Here is an 18,421-nt window from a genome sequence, read left to right as displayed (position 1 = left end):
GTGTGTGTGTGTGTGTGTGTGTGTGTTTGTTTTGGATTGTTTTCAATCACAGTCACGAAACCTTTATTTCTATTCTTTATTTCCATTTGAGTTTATGTTCGTAAAAAATATATGTGTGTGTGTGTGTGTTTTGCTGGGCAAGAATCTCAGATCTTCGTCTTCGTCACTCGACCTACAGAAGACCCAGTTCCACCCTGCCTCCACTAGGGTCGTCTCCCTCAACCTCCAGCTTCAAACAATCACTTGCTCCGACAAATCCATTTTGAACTTCATCTCGTCCTGCAGATATCGCTCCAAACTCCTTTTTTTTTTTTTTTTTTTTTTTTCTTTTTATAAATAAGTAATTTATTGAAAAGCGCAGAGGGGCGCAACCCTAGTACACAGAAAGTATACAAAGAAAAGCCCCACTATAGACAAAAAGTGCATAGGGGCGCTCCAAACTCTTCTCCGATGCCGTCGCAGCCTTCATATCATGCCAGCACCATGATTTCTTCTAATGCCGTTGCTTCTGCCATAAGATCACTGAGATGCAAATTCAGTGCGAGATTTGGCTCTTTTGTAGTCTTTCTTGGTTTGAATTAGTCAAAAAGATGAACAAGTAGTACATTCTAGAAGATGCAAGGTGTTTAAAAAAATAAAGTGAGAAAAAGGTTGTTTGGAGAATAGGTAGTCGGCTAGTGTTATAGCATACCCTTGGCCTTGGGAAGATGAAAAAAAAATTGTGTGATTTTGGATTGGTTCGTTCAATGGGAATGATGAAAAAAAAAAGATGTGGTGAGAGTTATAAAAATAAAAAAATAAAAACTGAAGAAAGGAGTAAAAAATTCGGTTGAAAAAAAAAAAAAGAAAAAATTTAGGAACGAAGATGAAGAAGTGAGAAGGAAAGAGGAAAGAGGGGTGACAGTCAACCCCCGAGTAGTCGCAAAACTTGAGGAGATCAATGGTGGATCCGAGTGAATAGGAGTACATCGAAGCAGGAGGGATCAGCTCGGATTATAGAAGAGGGAGGGGAAGTGGTTGGGCTCAAGGTGGTTAAGGAGGCAGTTGGTATATGATTAAAGAGAAAGAGAGAATTAGAAGGAGAAGCATCACCAACTGTGGGTTGCTACAGTAAGGTTGCTATGGTCGGTTCCATACCACTATTCCTCCAAGCCTGCCATGCTTAGAGAGCAAGAGAGAGAGAGTGGTTACCGCATAGAATAGCCCTTTTCTAATGCCCTTTCATGTTTAGAATGCAGGCCATGTAATAGCTATTCCCACCCTTAAAAATAAGAAATAGTTAATACAGGAAATAGCTATTTCTTGTAATCAAAATAGAACTAAACCTATGGATTAGCTACCCCAAGGGGTAAATCAATCGGTTGGGAATCATGCCTCATTAAGCAAAGGTCATTAGTTCAAATTTCTCCTTCCCCCTCTCCTTGGCCTAATTACTTATAAACGAAAAAAAAAAGAAAAAAAAAAAAAAAAACTATGGCTTAGCTATTTCACTATAGACCTACTTTACCAACAAACTATTTATGGAAAAACAGCAGCTCCATGTACACATACAGAAGAACAAACATCAGTAGGCAGTCATCAAGGCATGTATTCAAAACCAAAATTACATTGTTTCAAACCTGAGTTTCCCCTCGGGTGAAAAGAGAACTTCCATGTGCCCTTGGAAGTAATCCACAAGTTGAATTAATTGAACGTATTTCAACAGGGGTTCGTCCATCACTTCTTCTTCCACCCTACAACAAGTTCAGCAAAAAAGAGTTTCGAATATGACTTTCCTGGTATCAATCACACTCGACAAAGGGATCCTAATTGTCTGACATTGCCCTAACCCCAAAAGTGAGGCTTGAGGGATCCCAGTTATAGAATGCTTCTCCAGCTCCTTGAAAGAATTGTTACTAAAACAGAATTAAATGTCTGGAACTACAAAGAAAGATATCATTCTTACCTCCACAATGCGCTTTCGCAAAAATTTCGATGTAACTTCTTTAAAAACCAGCTTCACGTCTACTTCAGAAAAAAGCTGGAAAAGGACAGTGATTGTAATCCATTGACGCTTGCACCACAATATGCTATTTAAAAATTTAACAAGATAAACCAGCAATAATTCATTTAGCAGTAAAATAAAATAAAATAAAATCCAAAAGACCTTCAAAAATTAAGAAAATATATAAAATTTGCCAAATGAAGTAAAATTATTATTTCCCCTATAGGTCTTAACCCATATAACTTAAATAATTGTAAAAACATCAAGATAAATGCAGGATCTATATCAACTCAAAAGGATATTAAGCCATTTGCATATGACGCAGCCAGCCAAACAAAGCAGATCATATCTGCAGCTTAAATGTCAAATAGAGTCCCTGATACAAACTCACATTGGTATCTTGATTTTTTGATTAAGTAAAATAATTAACTAAAAGCATAAAGAAAGGGGCACATCCCTGGACATAAAAGATGTACACTAGATATGCACCAAAAAATTAAAGGAAAAAAACTCTCAAGGTAGGATCAAAAGTTGCTCCAAGAAGCCAGGAAAAATTAAGTAAGAGAATCAGTCCAACCAATCAATCATAACATAGATGGACCTGCAATTCCTCGTTCTCAACTAGAACTGATTGTGCATCTTAGCATAGATGGACTTGCCCTGCTAAGGAAATCTAGAAATTGTCTGCCAGTTTATGTTTCAGTTTAAAAGCTCGCATTGACAGTGTTGCTAGCTTACATCACTTACAATTGATACCTCTCTTCGCACCCATTTGGGATTACGTTAGGAAGTTTAAAAAGTACTTCAGAACCCAAAATGCTAGTATGTTTGGTAAAAATATTAAAAGTACTTCTTTGACTTTTTTACTCTAAATGGCCAAAACAAAATTTTGGAAAAAGCTTAAAAATGAAGCTTTTTCTAAAAAACTCCTTTGGCTTTAAAAGCGCTATTTCCCAATGCAAACCTAAACATACCCAAGAAATCGTTTGGAGAATTCCATTCTTACGAAATTTGTTTTTATATTATCCATTAATAGCCACATAGTTACATGGAAGTACAAAGATCATAATATAATCATAATCTTGTTCCAACTGGAGCCTTTGGGGTGAGGTCGTGGAAGAATATCAAGAAAGGGTGGGATAATATTTTCAGCTTTATTAGATTTGAGGTGGAGGGTGGCACCAAGATCAGCTTTTGGCATGACCAGTAGTGTGTGGTAGCAGCTCTAAAGGTAGCTTTTCCAGTTTTATTTGGTCTCGCTTGCGCTAAGGAAGCCTCTATAGCGGCTAATTTGGAGCTTTTGGGCGGTTCCAACAAGTGGAATGTGAGCTTTGCAAGAGTGGCGCAAGATTGGGAGGTGGATGTCTTTACTTCTTTTTACTAGGTGTTTTTTTTTTTATAAGTAATGTAGTATATATCAAAAAAGCGCAAAGCGCCACTAAGTACACAATAAAGTATACAAAGGAACCCAACCAAACACCCTAACAAACCAAAAACCCAGAAAAAGCCCAAGAAAAGAGCACAAGAAGGAATACAAGGGACCCAACCAAACACCCAAGAAAAGCCCTAGTGCACCTTAGGGGGAAAGGAAAATGCATTTTTCGAACCCAAATATCCCCTCCGACGCTGGCCCTTCACCGGAGAGATGGAGAAATCCAGATTTTTTAGCTCCCTCATCCCCTTAACCTTAGGAGTAGAAGCTTCAACCACGGGCTCCCTCTTTTCAACCACAACCTCGACAAGCAGGTCCTTGTTCTTATGCAGCTGCTTTGCGACTTTTTCCTTCACCCTCCGGGTATACCACAATTGGGACGTGGATATAGAGGAATAAATGGGAGTACCACTCTCTGTCATGCGAGGAAAAGGACGACTAAGACTCCTACCCATCTCAGCCGCCCCATCGAAAAGGGAAGTAGTCGAGAGAGAAGTGCAGACCAGAGACAAGAGCAAGGAGGTAGCAGCAGGGGAATGAAGACCCAGCTCAGCCACCCCAAAGGTAGGCGAGACAGTAGAGCCTACTTGAACCTCCACCAGCAAAGTGAGAGAGACTTCCGGAATAGGGTCCTTTCCCTTAGAAGACAAGGAAGAATCCTTCAACACCACCGGAGAGGGAGAGACAGCTCTCGGACCAAAGAACCCATGACGAATCAAGCCTTTCGCCAGAGAAGAAGGACGAACAACTTGAGTTTCCTCCCCCCCCCCAAAAAAGGAACCTCCCTATCCCTGCAAAGAGGGCTCACCGGAGAGTCCATCTCCCAAGGAACAGAGAAGGCCTCTTTGAGAACAAAAAGACGCCCCGAATCAGAAAGCTCCAAAGGCACAGGCGCACCTAGGCGGGCTTCAGGCATCGAAAAAAAAAGAATCATCCCAATCCCTGCGCAAAGGGCTCGCCGGTAAATCCTCTGCAGAAGGGACAGAAACAGCCCCCTAAGAAGACCCATCATCGGCAGACCCGACATTCTCGCCCAAAGCTCGCATCGAAGAGAGAGAGAACTCCGTCGGAGAAGACCCATCGTCGGAATCCAAACCCGTAACCTACAAACTCAAAGAAGACCTAGCCAACGGCTCCAAAACATCTTCAGTGACCAGAGGAAGCCCCGGAGAAGGCACCAAAAGCGACGCACACGCAGAAACAGGATCCAAAGGCAAAGAATTCGAGACAAAAATTAGATTCGAACCCAGCTCCAACTCGGAACCGAATTTTGAACTGGATCCAAGTTTTGATCCGGATGAACCAGATCCAAATTTTGACCCGACACCGTTTTAGAGACCGACCCAGAAACGCAACCCAAAACAGAATTGGTTAGGCCCAAAATACAAACCCTTTTCCTCCTACGATTGGGCTTCGAGGCAAGCCCAGCACGAACCCGGTCCAATTTATGTTGGATTTGCCCTAGAAGCCTCAATAACCCACTAATACCGATCTTACCCTTCTTCTTCCTCGAACTCACAGACCCAGCTGCCACTGCCGGAGGAGTAGGCAAGCACTCCAACGCAGAGCAATCCATGGCAGAACGCAACCAAAAATCATCAAACTCCGATTCCAAACAAGACAACCCCGGAAACAAATCGAGAGACCTCGGGTACCACACCTTGTAATCTACTGCTCTCGCCTCGACGCCCGGAGTAGAACTAAGGACATCCACGAAAGACCTCCCGAAATCGACCCCCAAAGAAGGAGCATCCATGAGAAGCCCCGCCGAAGATGGAACCCCAAGCTCCGCCGTGCTGGACAACTTGAACTGGGCCGCCAACAGTTGCCAAAGCTCTCCCACAAAACGCTGCCAACCCCTCCCAAAGCGTCCCTCCGGAAGCCAAATGACTCCCTTACGACCACCCTCAGCCAACACCGATACCTCCAAGAACCTTCCGGCCTTATTACCTCCCCCGTGGACCATCGTGGCCTTATCACCCTCACGGTAAGATTTGGCGATTTCTTCCTTCACCTGAGCCTGAATCGCCGCTTCCACTGTATCTACCAACCACGATGAACACTGAATGCTCGCGAAAATATACCCCACGAATCCTTTTCTCCTTTCCTCCAAACGAAGGTTATGACACCCAACCTTTGCCGAAAGGCAGAAGGTTTTAGCTTCAAAAGAGAGGCTGCGTTCCATAACAAGCACGCCGAACCCTAGCGCGCAACACCAGCCGCGCCACCGCTCGCAAAACTTTTTCAAATTTCAAAATTTGAAAAACATCCGAATCTGGTCGCAGATCTCGCCGGAGAGTCGCCATGAAGATGACATGAAGATTAGCTGTTGTGGGCTTCTTCCAAAAAAGGTTTGTTCAAGGGCGGCAGTCTTTGTATGGTTAGTGGCTCTAGGCAAGATCCTCACCTTGGATAATCTCAGAGGTGGCACATCATCATAATGGACAGATGTTGCATGTGCAAGAAAAATGCGAATTCGGTGAATCAGCTTCTTCTCCATTGTGATGTGGCTTCTGCCATTAGGAGTGCCTTTTTTAGTTGCTTTGGGATGTCCTGGGTTATGCCTAGAAGTATTGTTGATCTGCTTAATTGTTAGTGGCCCTATGGCAGGCCTAAGAGTGCTGCAGTGTGGAAAATGGTGCCTACGTGCCTCTTCCGGTGTGTATGGAAGGAAATGAATGATATGTGCTTTGACGACAGAGAAAGGACGTTGGGGAAAATTTTATCTTTGTTCTATGATACTTTGTATTTATGGACGGCGGCGTATGTGTCTCTTTTGTTGATTAGTTCCAGTGATTTCTTTGTTCGTTTTGCCCATGCTAGTTTGGTGGTTCCTTTTGTATGCTTCCGGTGTACATAGGGGCGCCTTACACTTTAATGAGATTGGTTTATTACTTATCAAAAAAGATAATCATGTGAAGACTCAAGTGTCTAATAATTGCCCAAATTTGCATTCATCATGTTTCTAAAGCAACAAGATGGCACTTTTTCCAAAGAATAGGAGAAATCCTGGGATAATAATGTAATTTTAAGATTACATTTGAGTTGGAAAATCCTTGATTTTAAAAATCTCAACATTCAAGACCCTTCCAAAGCCATTATCAAAAACTAAAGACCCCCATTAAGACCAGATACTAGAAGTATATAAAAATAGCATCATGCGAGCAATATCTACATAGAATTCCTTAAATCACAAGTATACTAGGAGATTTTTGTATTTACCAAGGGTGTGGATTTTCGTAAAGTTGGCTTTATATGAACATCACCTTCATCTACTTCACCATCCACAACCACTTCCTCATCCTCATCTTCATCCTCAAACAATTCTGGTACTGTTTCAGCAGCTCCAGAAGATGCATCGATTTCGACATACCCCTCTTCTGTAAGTATAGTAAGAACCTTTTCTTCCAACATAGAGAGAGCTTTTCTTCTAGGTACTTTATTCCTGATTTGCAGGGCTTTCCCCAACTCTTCTCCAGCAATTTCCTGCACAAGGTGAATTTGTTTACTTACCACTCATTACTATTCACATTCCAATAACCATAATCAACCACAGCAGCACTAGAAAGGATATACAGAAATAATGAAGAATGGAGAAATAGCAAGTATGTAGTACACATGAAACCCTAGTATACCATGATTAATTATGATGAATTCTTGAAGTTGAAACTAACCATATAAAAAGGTCTTTTTGATCCAGCACCCCATACCCTTTATTAATCATATTTCAGTTGTGTGATTAGTGTGTGTGTGTGCGCAGAATACCAAATTGTCTTAGGTAAACATGAAGTAAGAGAGTATATATAAGAGGCAAGGTTACCAGAAAATGTGAATAGGGATAAAAGAATTGCAAAAATCTATGGTCAAGAAATACCAAGAAACTAATATATTTTAGGTCTCTTGGGTCTATCATCCACAAGGATGAGAAAATTAGAGGGTGATGTTGCTAAAAGAATTGGGGCAGATAGGATAAACCATGAAGAAATGCATCCGATGAGCATAAGATTATCTGTCAATGATTTGGTATGGAAATTACAACTTGTATGGAGTTACCATATATGGCTGTAATTGAATTATCAATTGTAAACTTATCAGCCTAAGACAGAATGTGAATGGATGCCAAAATAAACAAGTGAAAGGTTATTCAATAATTCAGTTACAAAAGAAAAAATGATATTCAATTACTTTATACCTCTTGCCTCTGCTAGATACTCTATAACATCTCTATCGTATACATAAAAGCACAAACTCCAAGGAAATAATTGACTGACCAAAATACCCTTAATGAACTACAAGCTAGACTTTTAATGAATATATGAATGTTATTTAATTCTAGCTACTGTTATAACTATTTAAGAGAAGAAATACTCTATAAAAAGTATCCAAAGGGAGAAAAATAAAAATAAATAAACAAATTTACAAAGAGTTGTTCTCTGAAAAATAGAGTTGGACTCAAAAGATGGGGATCTACAAAGTATTTGCCTTGTATGTATTATTAATCAAGCTAATATATATATATATATTAAAACAAATTATTATTTGATTCAGTTTTTATTTTGTTCAAATGCTAACATTAAAGAGAGCAGCCCTAATAAGGCTCCCTATGGAAGCAAGTGCTGTAATACTTGTAATATTTTTTTTTTTGATAGGTAACACAGTAGTTTGCAAAAATACTTGTAATATAAAAAGCATGTAACGCTCCACCAATTATAAAATAATAAGCAGGGAGAAAATAAGCACTCATGCAGAAGCCAATATAGAGGTCTATATATTTGCCAAGCTAGACCCCTTCACTTTATAGTTCCTAACACCTTTGCAGTACTACTTGTGCTATAGCATTTCCAAGTATAACTATCGAATTTCAAAGCACCTCTAGTAAAATACATCATTTTCTTATATACAAACCACCTTTCAAAATTTCCCTTCATTATCTAAACCACAAATATTGGAAGAAATTTGCTATTAATGGAAAAAAAATATTTAGAGAGAGAGCGAGAGAGAAAGAGAGAGAACATGCTATAAAATAAAAGGGTAGCTATAAAACATACTTCAACATGCTTATATAGCTCAGGAGGAGGTAATTTGATTGCGTCAAGCATTTTCGGTTTCCCACACTTCTTAACCAAAGCCTCCACCTCGTTGCAAATTACTCGTACTGCATCCTGATATAAACAAACAGGCAAAGGCTTATCCATCGATACAGATTTGTTTGCTGTTGAGGCATACATCTAATAAACACTCAAAGAAACAATGGCTAATCAAAACTCTCACTTTCTCAAGTACAATTACGAACATCCAAGAAATGACAAGTTATATACTTCAAACGTTGCATTTTCCAAACACAGGAGGTGAAAAGATACAAGAATAATATTTGAAGGCAAATCGCCTCAAAACTTAACTCAGACTCTCACTCCTAGTAAGAATACGATGACTAATAGAAAACAACTAATGACAACTACAATATTAAGGCTTAAAACAAGAACTTCTCAATAAACAACAATAAGTAGACATTCAAGAAAGTAAATGAATAATCAGCTAACTGACAAGAGAAGTTATCAACAATGACCCACTAGCTCAATTCTGCCCTAACAATGTAAATACAAAAATAATAGCCAACAAAACCAACCAATCCTAAGATATTATGCAGAATGTTGAGACGTGCTCCCTAAAGAATGTCACTGGCTTTTAGAAAACAAGACTAGGAGAGATTTATATTGCAGCTTGATGGTCCAATTTATCTTGATGTATCACTCAATTTATATAGATAATACTCAAATTAGTCAAAGTGAAGTTTATTAGTGAAAACCTTATCCATTTACTTTGCTCAAATTCAGATTATGAAAGTACTTCATCCACTATTCTCTCTTTGATTAAACGAAATTTCTAAAAGAACATAGAAGGCAGTGAACTTTGACATGTAAAGGGGCAAAACAAGAACCTTTCAACCCAAAGTAAAAATATTAACAAAAATAACCCAACACATATATAGCATTCAATTCTTTAAACTAAAAAATCTCACCTTTTTTTTTTTTTTTTTATAAGCAATCGAATTTTTTCAACTCAAGCACACAGAAAGTAGACAAGAAAGTCCCTTACTAGAAAAGAAAGAAGAACAAGAAAATCATCAAAGCTAGTAAAATGAAGGCAAGGTGGCTCAGTAGTATAGGGTTTTGAGGGAAAGGGCCTTTAGATACTTAAATGAATCTAATTAATATGTAGCAAAATAGGCTACATACTTAAATGAAGCAAACAACCTGCCCAACTTCTACAGCTCGCAGCAACTTTTCTTCCTGGAGAAAATTACCGTAACCCTGCAATGAACAAGTTCACACACGTCTGTGACTAAGAATTAGCATGAAAATGAGCAAGCACAGTAATTTCTGAAGATCATGCTGTAGCCAGAACTATGAGAAGATAAAAATGACCTTTTTCTTCTATAAGTAATCGAATTTCAGTAAAAAAACTAAAGGGCACACCTAAGTACACAGGAAGCGTGCAAGTATATAACCCCCCCCCCCAAAAAAAAAAATAATAATAAAAAACCTACCTAAAATTTAAAATCCTAATCTTGTGGGGATAGGATTGGCAGCAGCTAATATAAAAGCCTTTATGTAATATGTTGAATTCAGAGAAGAGTTGAATAAAAAATTCCATTAGCTTTTGAAGTGCGATTGCCTTCCCCCTGGTGTGATTGCTTAGGAAAGTCTAAAGTGTGATTTACTAGGCTCTTTTTTTTCTTATTAACTGCCACCAATATTCAACCCACTGCTGACCTAACCATCCCTTAAACCCTCTAACATCGAATTTCTTCCAAGAAGCCATTCCTCACTATTATTAGTTTCAGAGTCTACTCCTGGTTTCAGAGTCTACTCCCCCTTATTGAAACCCATAGAATCTGTCCAGCTCACTTGAAAAGAAAATTGATGTTGAAAGATTAAGTACAGAGGCTAAACTGAAGTTTTCTTTTCCTTCTGTTCACATGGCATGGACAGGAGGATATACAGCATTCCTGAGTTCTGATGATTAGAGATACTTCTGAAGCAAATGAAACCAAGTAAAAGGGCCTAAGAACTTATACCATGGTGTTAAAGCTGCTATAGGTTTTGGACATAATGCCCACAGAGGTAATCCTTTTGTTTAAGAATAAAGATCAGTTGCCTAGTGTTCTAAACTTTGAAATGTAATTTACGCATATGATCATCCACTAACTTTCATTAAGATATAGAACAAAAAATGAAAAACAGATTAGGAAAAAAAAAAAAAAAAAGAGTACCTCTATCATCAATATTGCACTATCTGTACCAGCTAGCAACAAGTCCAACTCAGATTCTTCCATCTCCTTCATTGTTGGATTCACAATATATTTATCGCCTACAAGACCAATTCGAACTCCTGCAACTGCTTTTGAATTGGGCACTTCTGAAAGAGCTCTGTGGTTTTTAAATCATTAAGACTAAAGAAACAAAAATGCCTTAAATATAATCACATATCCTAAACCTCATAGGAAAGGGGGAAAATGAAAATTGATCAGGCTTACATTGCTATTCCAGCTGCTGTGACTGCCAAAGCATCAGGCGAGTGCAAACCATCATAACTCAAAACCTATAAGCATGATATCACAGTAGAACTTCTAAGAAGATGAAATATAAAGCTAGTATGCAACTGCCTCTGAATCTATCATGTTTGATGCATGCTGTATAACAATTCTGAAAAAAGGGCATAACCAACAGCTCAAGAAAACAGAGTGCAAATAATCTCTACCATTTAAACAACCAAAAAAGGAGGATATACATTACAAGTTTGTACATCGATCAGAGTAAAATCAAGCCATCGCTTCTGCATTCATTCTATTCATTCAAATATAAAGGACAAAACAGCTCATTAACCGACAACTAATGGGACACCTTACCGGGGACAGCTAGTGGGGGCACCTCCAACACTCCCCCTCAAGCTAAAGTTGAAACATATATGCTCAACTTGAAAGAAACAAACAAACGAAAAGCATACTCTAATACTCGCCCTTAAGCTAGAACCACTTGCAACACACAATACTTTATTTTTCCTTTTAAAAGTAATCAAAATATCATTAAAAGCGTAACGCACCCCAGGCACACATGAAGTATACAAGAAAAAACACTTAGTTATAGGGAGAAAAAAAAAGGGGAGGAAATCATGATAACTAATCACCAAAGGAGAAACAAAAGCAGCAGTCCAAAGATAAGTTTTAAAAAATAAAGCCTTAATCTCTTTCAAAGTCCTAACATGAAGGCACTATCTTCCACACAGCAGTACTCCAAGTACTACCAGCAGTCCACCAACACACATATAAGTCGACTACTCGTCTAGGCATAACCTAAGACAGCCCAAATCGACTAAAGAAAACATCTCATAAGGCCCTGACAACCTCACGATGGAGAAGAAGATGGTCCACAGACTCCACATTCCTTTTACACATATAACACCTCTCAACCACGATGACATATTGTTTCCTTAGATTATTCATGGTAAGGATCTTACCTAGGGTTGCTAACCAAGCAAAAAAGGCCACCCTCAAAAGAACCTTAGTCCACTAAATGCTCTTTCGTGGGAACCAAGACGCTGCAGAATGATCTAACAGCGAACAAACCTCTTTTGGAGGGAACCCACCAAAGCTTGTCTTCACCTACCTGTCTCACTGTAGAATCATCTAACATGGAACAAACCTCTTTTGGAGGAAACCCACCAAAGCTTGTCTTCACCTACCAATCTCACTCTAACTGAATACATCACCCTACAGAACGAGGCAAAGACATGCCCCTCCCAATCATGAGCGCTCCACCAAAACTTACATTCTATTGATTGGAGCTACTCGAAATCTCCAAGTAAACCGCAACATAAGCATCATTTTCACAAGCAATGCCATATAAATCTAGAAAGGATTCCTTAAGGGCCATATCCTTGCACCATAGATCATGCCAGAAGCTAACCTTGGAGCCATCTCCCGCCTCAAATCTAGTATGACTAGAAAACTTCTACCAACCCCTACTAATATTTTTCCATAATCCCATCTTAAATTGTAATACCCCGAATAATCACTCACTTTTTAATAATATATAATATGCCGTTTATATAAAATAATTCGTAGCTTGGTTTCTTTAAAGCTTGGAGGACTTCTGCCCATAGGTAATCTATCTCTAATCCATTGTTTTCATAATATTTACAAAACTGATATCAAGTAACAAAAAGATAGTTCAATGTTAAATCACCACTTATCCCAAAAATTTAAGGTAATAGGAAATAGTCAATTTAATCATTTAGTTAATACTCTAACACTCCCCCTCATGTGTGGGCCCAAACATTGAAATCTACAAAAAAAAGATTCATATTCTAGAAGTACTTTGTGATGAAGACTTCAAAGAGTTTCAATGAAGTTAAGCTGCACTAAGGCCCTGCTTGTTTCGGCATAAAATCTTCTATAGAAAACATTTTCCTTCTTTTGGATGTTTGGGGAGATTGAAAATCTTGGTTGAACTAAAAACATTTGCGGTTGACTAAGAAAAACAAGGGATGGTTTACGCTTCACTCTCTCTCTCTAGCTTGAACACTCGTTCTTCATCTTCCCCAGAACCATTTTCGGTTTCTTCTCGGAGGAAGCACAACCTAATGGTGGTGGCTACGTTGATGAGCTTCAATCTAGTTGGGGTGTTCAAAGGGGTCACCTTGCACATGGTGAAACTTCTTGTGGTACTGAATTTGGGAAAGAATCTAAAACTTAACCTCTGACTTATGTTATGCAGACTTGCAACTCCCCACTGCGCATGTCCCCCTTTCTTTTTCTTACAAGAATGCCAAACTGAAGCGTGCATGTATCTATAAGAAGAGTTTGTCTTGCTCCCACTACCAAGCAACTCTAACCTTAGCAAATGGCATTCTTAGCCTTCTATTGCCTTGCATTTGTCTCATTCACCTTCTTCTTCAACTCCAATATTTTGCACTCCTTTGCATCACAAGGGACCAAAGCTTGGGTGTTCCCCATCTCTTCTTTGATGAGCAAAGAGCTTTTCGATACAATATTTTTACACAAGGATGATACTGCATACCCTACCAAGGATTTTTACACATGCGATTCTTTCATCCTAGCATCTAGATGCTCTCCCAAATTCAGTACCACAAGAAGTTTAACCACATGCAAGCGTGAAATTGCTGGGAAATTGATTCACGGGAAAAGTTTAAGAATTTGGTTTGTTCTGGATAAGGTTGTTGCCAATTTGTTGATGTTGATGTACTGCAAATGCGGTGAATTTAGTGAATCCCAGAAATTATTTGATGAAATACCAAAGAGACATTCGAGTTCTTGGAATGTAATAAGGGCTATCCTAGCTCCGTAAGGTACAATTTTGATAAGGAAATGTGGCAAGTGGTAAAATTTATACAAAATGATGGATTGAAACCCAATGGGCAAACAATTCGAGTCAGGTAGATGGGATTATGGGAGGGAGTTTCATTGATATATTGTGAAGAATGAATTGGATTTGGGTTTTGGATCGAATGTTCACTTGGGTTGCTGTTTGATTGATATGTACTGAAGAAGTAATAAAGTTGTTGCGGGTAGACCGGCATTTGACAGAATGAGATGTAGAAATGTTTATGTTTGGACAGCAATGATCAATGGGAATGTGCAAGTAGAACCTGGTCTAGTGATAATTAGGCCGACTTTATCAAGCTTTAGAATCGAAGGTTTCTTATTCAGCTAGAGCCAAAGAACTCCTCAAATTATATCTCGCTATCAAATTTATAAGCTTCTTCGAGGAGATAGGATGTTGTAGCTGAAGTAAGAACGATGATGAAAGAAAAAGGTTTGAGAAAGTCTCCCGGCTACAGTTGGATTAGCATTAGGATAACCTCTTGTTCAATTGAGTTGTGTTGGTCTATTGAAGTACCAGTTGATGCTTATCATTCCAGTGTGCCTTTTGGCTGGTATCTCAGTCCGAATTTCGTATGGTTGAATGCAAACCAGAGTTGAACTAGTCTAGCTTGAATGGGAAGTAAGAAAGCTCAATCAGCATGGAACCACAAATGAATTACAAATTCTTAGCTAGGTCCTTGATCTGATAAACAAAAATGGGTTCGAGTTTGTTTATTTTTTTTGATAAGTAATATTGTATATATAAAAAAAAAATAAAAAAATAAAAAACGCAATGCTCCTCTAGGTACACAAAAAGTATACATAGGTAACCCAACTTAAACCCCAAAGGCAAAACCTAAGAAGACCCAACCCAAAAACCCAACAAGTAGCCACAACCAAACAGTAAAACCAAAGAAAAAGACCCAAAGACTAAAGCCCACACTAGCCCAACACCAGCCCTAACAACCCAAAGCCCCTAATGCACCTCTGGAGAAAAGGAAAGTGCCTTTTTTTGTCCCAACACAACCCCGACGGCGTTGGCACCTCTCAAGTTTGTTTATTGGTCAAATAGTCTAACTCATGTATGCTACTGCTTTTGACCCATGGTGGATATTGCTCCCATGTATGCTAGTATTTTGTTTGAACTTGTTGGATTGTAATCTTTTGGGTGAACTTAAATTGTAAAAACAAATATGATTGAATTTCGATGGTAGTATTCAGTCAAAACTTCATTGTACTATTTATGGTTGAGCATGAATGGTAATATTTATGGTTATTTATGGCTCTACCAACTTGAAAGTTCATGATTTTTTTTTTTATTTGTCATCATTAGTCGATGTGTATTTTTTAATTTAAAATAACTTTTTTAAGTTATTTTTTTAGTTGTTTTATATTGATATTTTATGTTGTGAATGATATATGAAATATTTTGTGATTTTCCGAATGAGCCAAACGCTGAAAAATGTTTTCAACTGAATTTTTAAGGTTGCAAACAAACATCAGAAAATAACTAGCTTTCCCGGAAAATATTTTCAGCATAAAACATTTTCCGACAAAAAACATTTTACGCCAAAACAAACTAGGCTTAAGATTATTACACTTAGGAACATCATGTAAACTTTTGTTGTCAAACTCAAGGATCAAACTCTTCTTCGTTTGGGGTGCTCAGGGGTTGGAAGTGCAGTGTATGCGATTAAACTTAAAAATGACAGGTGATTCACAATCTCCCAATTAAAGCTGATTGTCTAGATGGTCATGCAAGGGATAGCCAACCCTACCATTGCATGTGGAAATATTAATCCAGTCGAATTAAATTCTGGCGAAACATAAGAGTGTGGCAATTGTCCATACAGCATTATATTCACACAAGCATCCTAAAGCAATTAGATTGGCATATAACCACAAAGCCTTGAAATGAGACAAACTTGAAGCAAACTAAATAATTTATATAGAGAATAAAAGGAAACATATAAGTAATGCAAATCTTTAGGAGGAACAACAAAAGATTGTACCCAAGATAGTATTTGTGTTTCATGGTAGAAGCCCTTAAGCATTGTTGGACGCAAAGGCCTATCAATCAATCTACAAATAAGAACCTGCATGCAACAGTAAGTTTAAAAATATATATATAACACAGCAATGTTATAGATGAAAGGGATTAAGTTATACTATAGGTACCACAGTTTTTTGCAAAGAATCAAATGCTAAAAACAATTTTGCTACATCATGCTAGTTAAACAACTAGTTTGATTGCTTTAACAATTGAAATAGTTATTGAATTTTATTACCACCCTAGGATAGAAGTGAGGAAACAAAATAAAAAAGGCAGCAGGTATGAGAGACAAGCACCTAAGAGCACTTGCAGCAGATATCCATCCATTTTCTCTAAATTTAGGGAATAAAACTACTTTTTGATTCCCTATACAAATACACTCCACAACAACTTCCCTTAATATTTTCATATACCATTAAAATATTATTTTTTATTTTTACTTTTATTTTTTTATTCACTCTCTCTCTCTCTCTCTCTCTCTCTCTCTTCTTGAAGGCATATTTGTTCCTCCCCATACTGTTTTCACCACCACCATTTTTGGTTGACAATGACTTCAGATCTTTTCACCGATGATTCCCATTGCAAGACGATAAAGAACATGATAGAGATTTGAGGGGTGTGGGTCAAATCTCTGTTTTTTGCCTCAAATCTCTGATTTTTAGAGAGATCAAAATTTTGCCACAAATCTATTCCAATCTCGTTCTCTCTCAGTCTCCTTCTATTGAGAGTCAATTCCTTTTTGTTTCTGCAGATAAGCTTCTCTCACAGTGCAGACATGAGATGAGGGGTGTGGGTCTGCGATGGGAAGGAAGGAAGGTGAGAAATTCCTCAACAGAAGGTGAAGAAGTTGAAGGTGAGAGAGATTTGAGGATATGGGAGATTTGGAAGGAAGGGTAGTTTTTCTTGAAAGGAAAAGGAAAGTGAAGAGGCATGAGTGGAGAGAGAAGAGAGGAGAGTGAATACAATTTTTTTTTTTTTTTTTTAATATAATAATCCATTGGGTTGCTACAGTGTTTCCCAATACATTGGGAAACACTTTAGAAACCCAATGGTGCAGGTTATATTTAAGGAGGCTGATGTGGGTGATTTTTTGTGGTTTTTTTGAGATTTTTCCTAAATATAGGGAGGGAATGGGCTATAGGGAGTCTGCTGCTAGTGCTCTAAGGAATTAAAATCCCCGGGATGAAAAAATATGGAAGAAACGAACGAGGCTTAGCAAAAAAAAAGGCAACAATAGTAGCCAACTCCAACCAACTCATTAACTATTCAACCTAGTCCAAAAACCAGGAAGAGGAACACCAAATGATTTCATTATGCTTATATGTGAAAGTAGATCGTACAAACATGAAAACAAAAAGTTGCCACTATTGTCGTGTTTCCTCATAAAGCTCAACTATTATGAAGAGTTTTTTTTTTTTTTTTTTTTTGAGAAGTGACTATTATGAAGAGTTCATTAGGCTTTAAAAAAGAATGAGTTGAATAGTTGAAAGGTAAGAAGGAAGAATTCAATCTCATTATTTCTCAGTGATCCAATGATACATCTACACCGATTTAATTAGGGAAGCAACACACATTGGTATGGAATTACAATAAATAAGAAATATATGTAAAGAAAATCAAATCTGGAAATCAAATCTTGGAATAAAATCAATTCTAAATCATATCAGCCTGCATCTTCAACACTCAACCTCAGCCTTTGCAACCAACCTAACCTTATATTTTTCCACTGACCCATCGACCTTATGCTTCATTGTAAACACTAATTTGCATCCAACCAGTTTTTTTTTTCCACTAGGCAACTCAATCGGCTCCCATGTGTTTTTTTTATGAAGGGCTCTCATCTCTTCCTACATAGGACACAAAGATCTAACCCCTTCTCATTGAGTAATAGGACAGTCAATGTCATTGATAGCAAAGAGTGATGAAAGTAAGATATGGTTACTCTTTACTCTCAACTCCTCTACTGGTGGCCGATGCGGCTCATCAACAAATTCAGTTGTCATACCAGCAAGAGGCTCATCAGCAGATGGCAATTGTTGTTCTTGGTCTAGTAGAATAGCAATTATAGGCCCAAGGACTCCCCAACTTCTCTTCACTCCCTTTCTCCTCCTATAGAGAAGTCTGGGAAGAGGAAAAATACAATTGGGATTCAAAGAAAGTGACATCCATGGACAAAATATTTTCTTAATGGAGGGTGCTAGCACTTGTACCCTTTTTGGGTAGGTGAGTACCCCAAAAAGACACATTTGGGCACTGAGGAGGTGAACAAAGCAAACGCGCGAGGAATAACAAAATTAGAAGAAAAGGAGGGTGGTGCCAACGCCTCAAAAGGTGTCCTGAAATTCAAGACACAAGAATGCATATGATTGATGAGATAAGCAGTTGTGAGCAAAGCATCACCCCAATAAGATTTGGGAACGTGCATAGACATCAATAAGGCCTGGGTTACCTCCAAAAGATGTCAATTTTTTAGCTCAGTGACTCTGTTTTGTTGTGGAGTATTGACACAAGTGGTTTGATGAATAATGCCATGGTCATTAAGATAAGTGCAAAGAGCACTAGAAAGGT

At 38.2% G+C, this 18,421-nt stretch overlaps 1 protein-coding gene across 1 annotated transcript in view; it reads right to left on the bottom strand.

The window, feature by feature from the left end:
- LOC132191615 (polyribonucleotide nucleotidyltransferase 1, chloroplastic) overlaps window positions 1-18,421 on the bottom strand; it is a 45,201-nt gene that overhangs the window by 13,647 nt on the left and 13,133 nt on the right. The window contains exons 5-12 of the mRNA XM_059606700.1: window positions 15,813-15,896; window positions 10,954-11,018; window positions 10,690-10,846; window positions 9,671-9,727; window positions 8,465-8,578; window positions 6,639-6,902; window positions 1,946-2,020; window positions 1,620-1,733 (exon numbers count right to left, since the gene is read on the bottom strand). Of these exons, the coding sequence (XP_059462683.1) occupies window positions 1,620-1,733; window positions 1,946-2,020; window positions 6,639-6,902; window positions 8,465-8,578; window positions 9,671-9,727; window positions 10,690-10,846; window positions 10,954-11,018; window positions 15,813-15,896 (930 nt within the window). The remainder of the gene's footprint in view (window positions 1-1,619; window positions 1,734-1,945; window positions 2,021-6,638; window positions 6,903-8,464; window positions 8,579-9,670; window positions 9,728-10,689; window positions 10,847-10,953; window positions 11,019-15,812; window positions 15,897-18,421) is intronic.

This window comes from Corylus avellana, chromosome ca9 (genome assembly GCF_901000735.1).
Source record: "Corylus avellana chromosome ca9, CavTom2PMs-1.0".
Taxonomy (NCBI): Eukaryota; Viridiplantae; Streptophyta; class Magnoliopsida; order Fagales; family Betulaceae; genus Corylus; species Corylus avellana.
The sequence above is the reverse complement of the archived record's forward strand: the minus strand, read 5'-3'. Positions and strand labels throughout refer to the sequence as shown.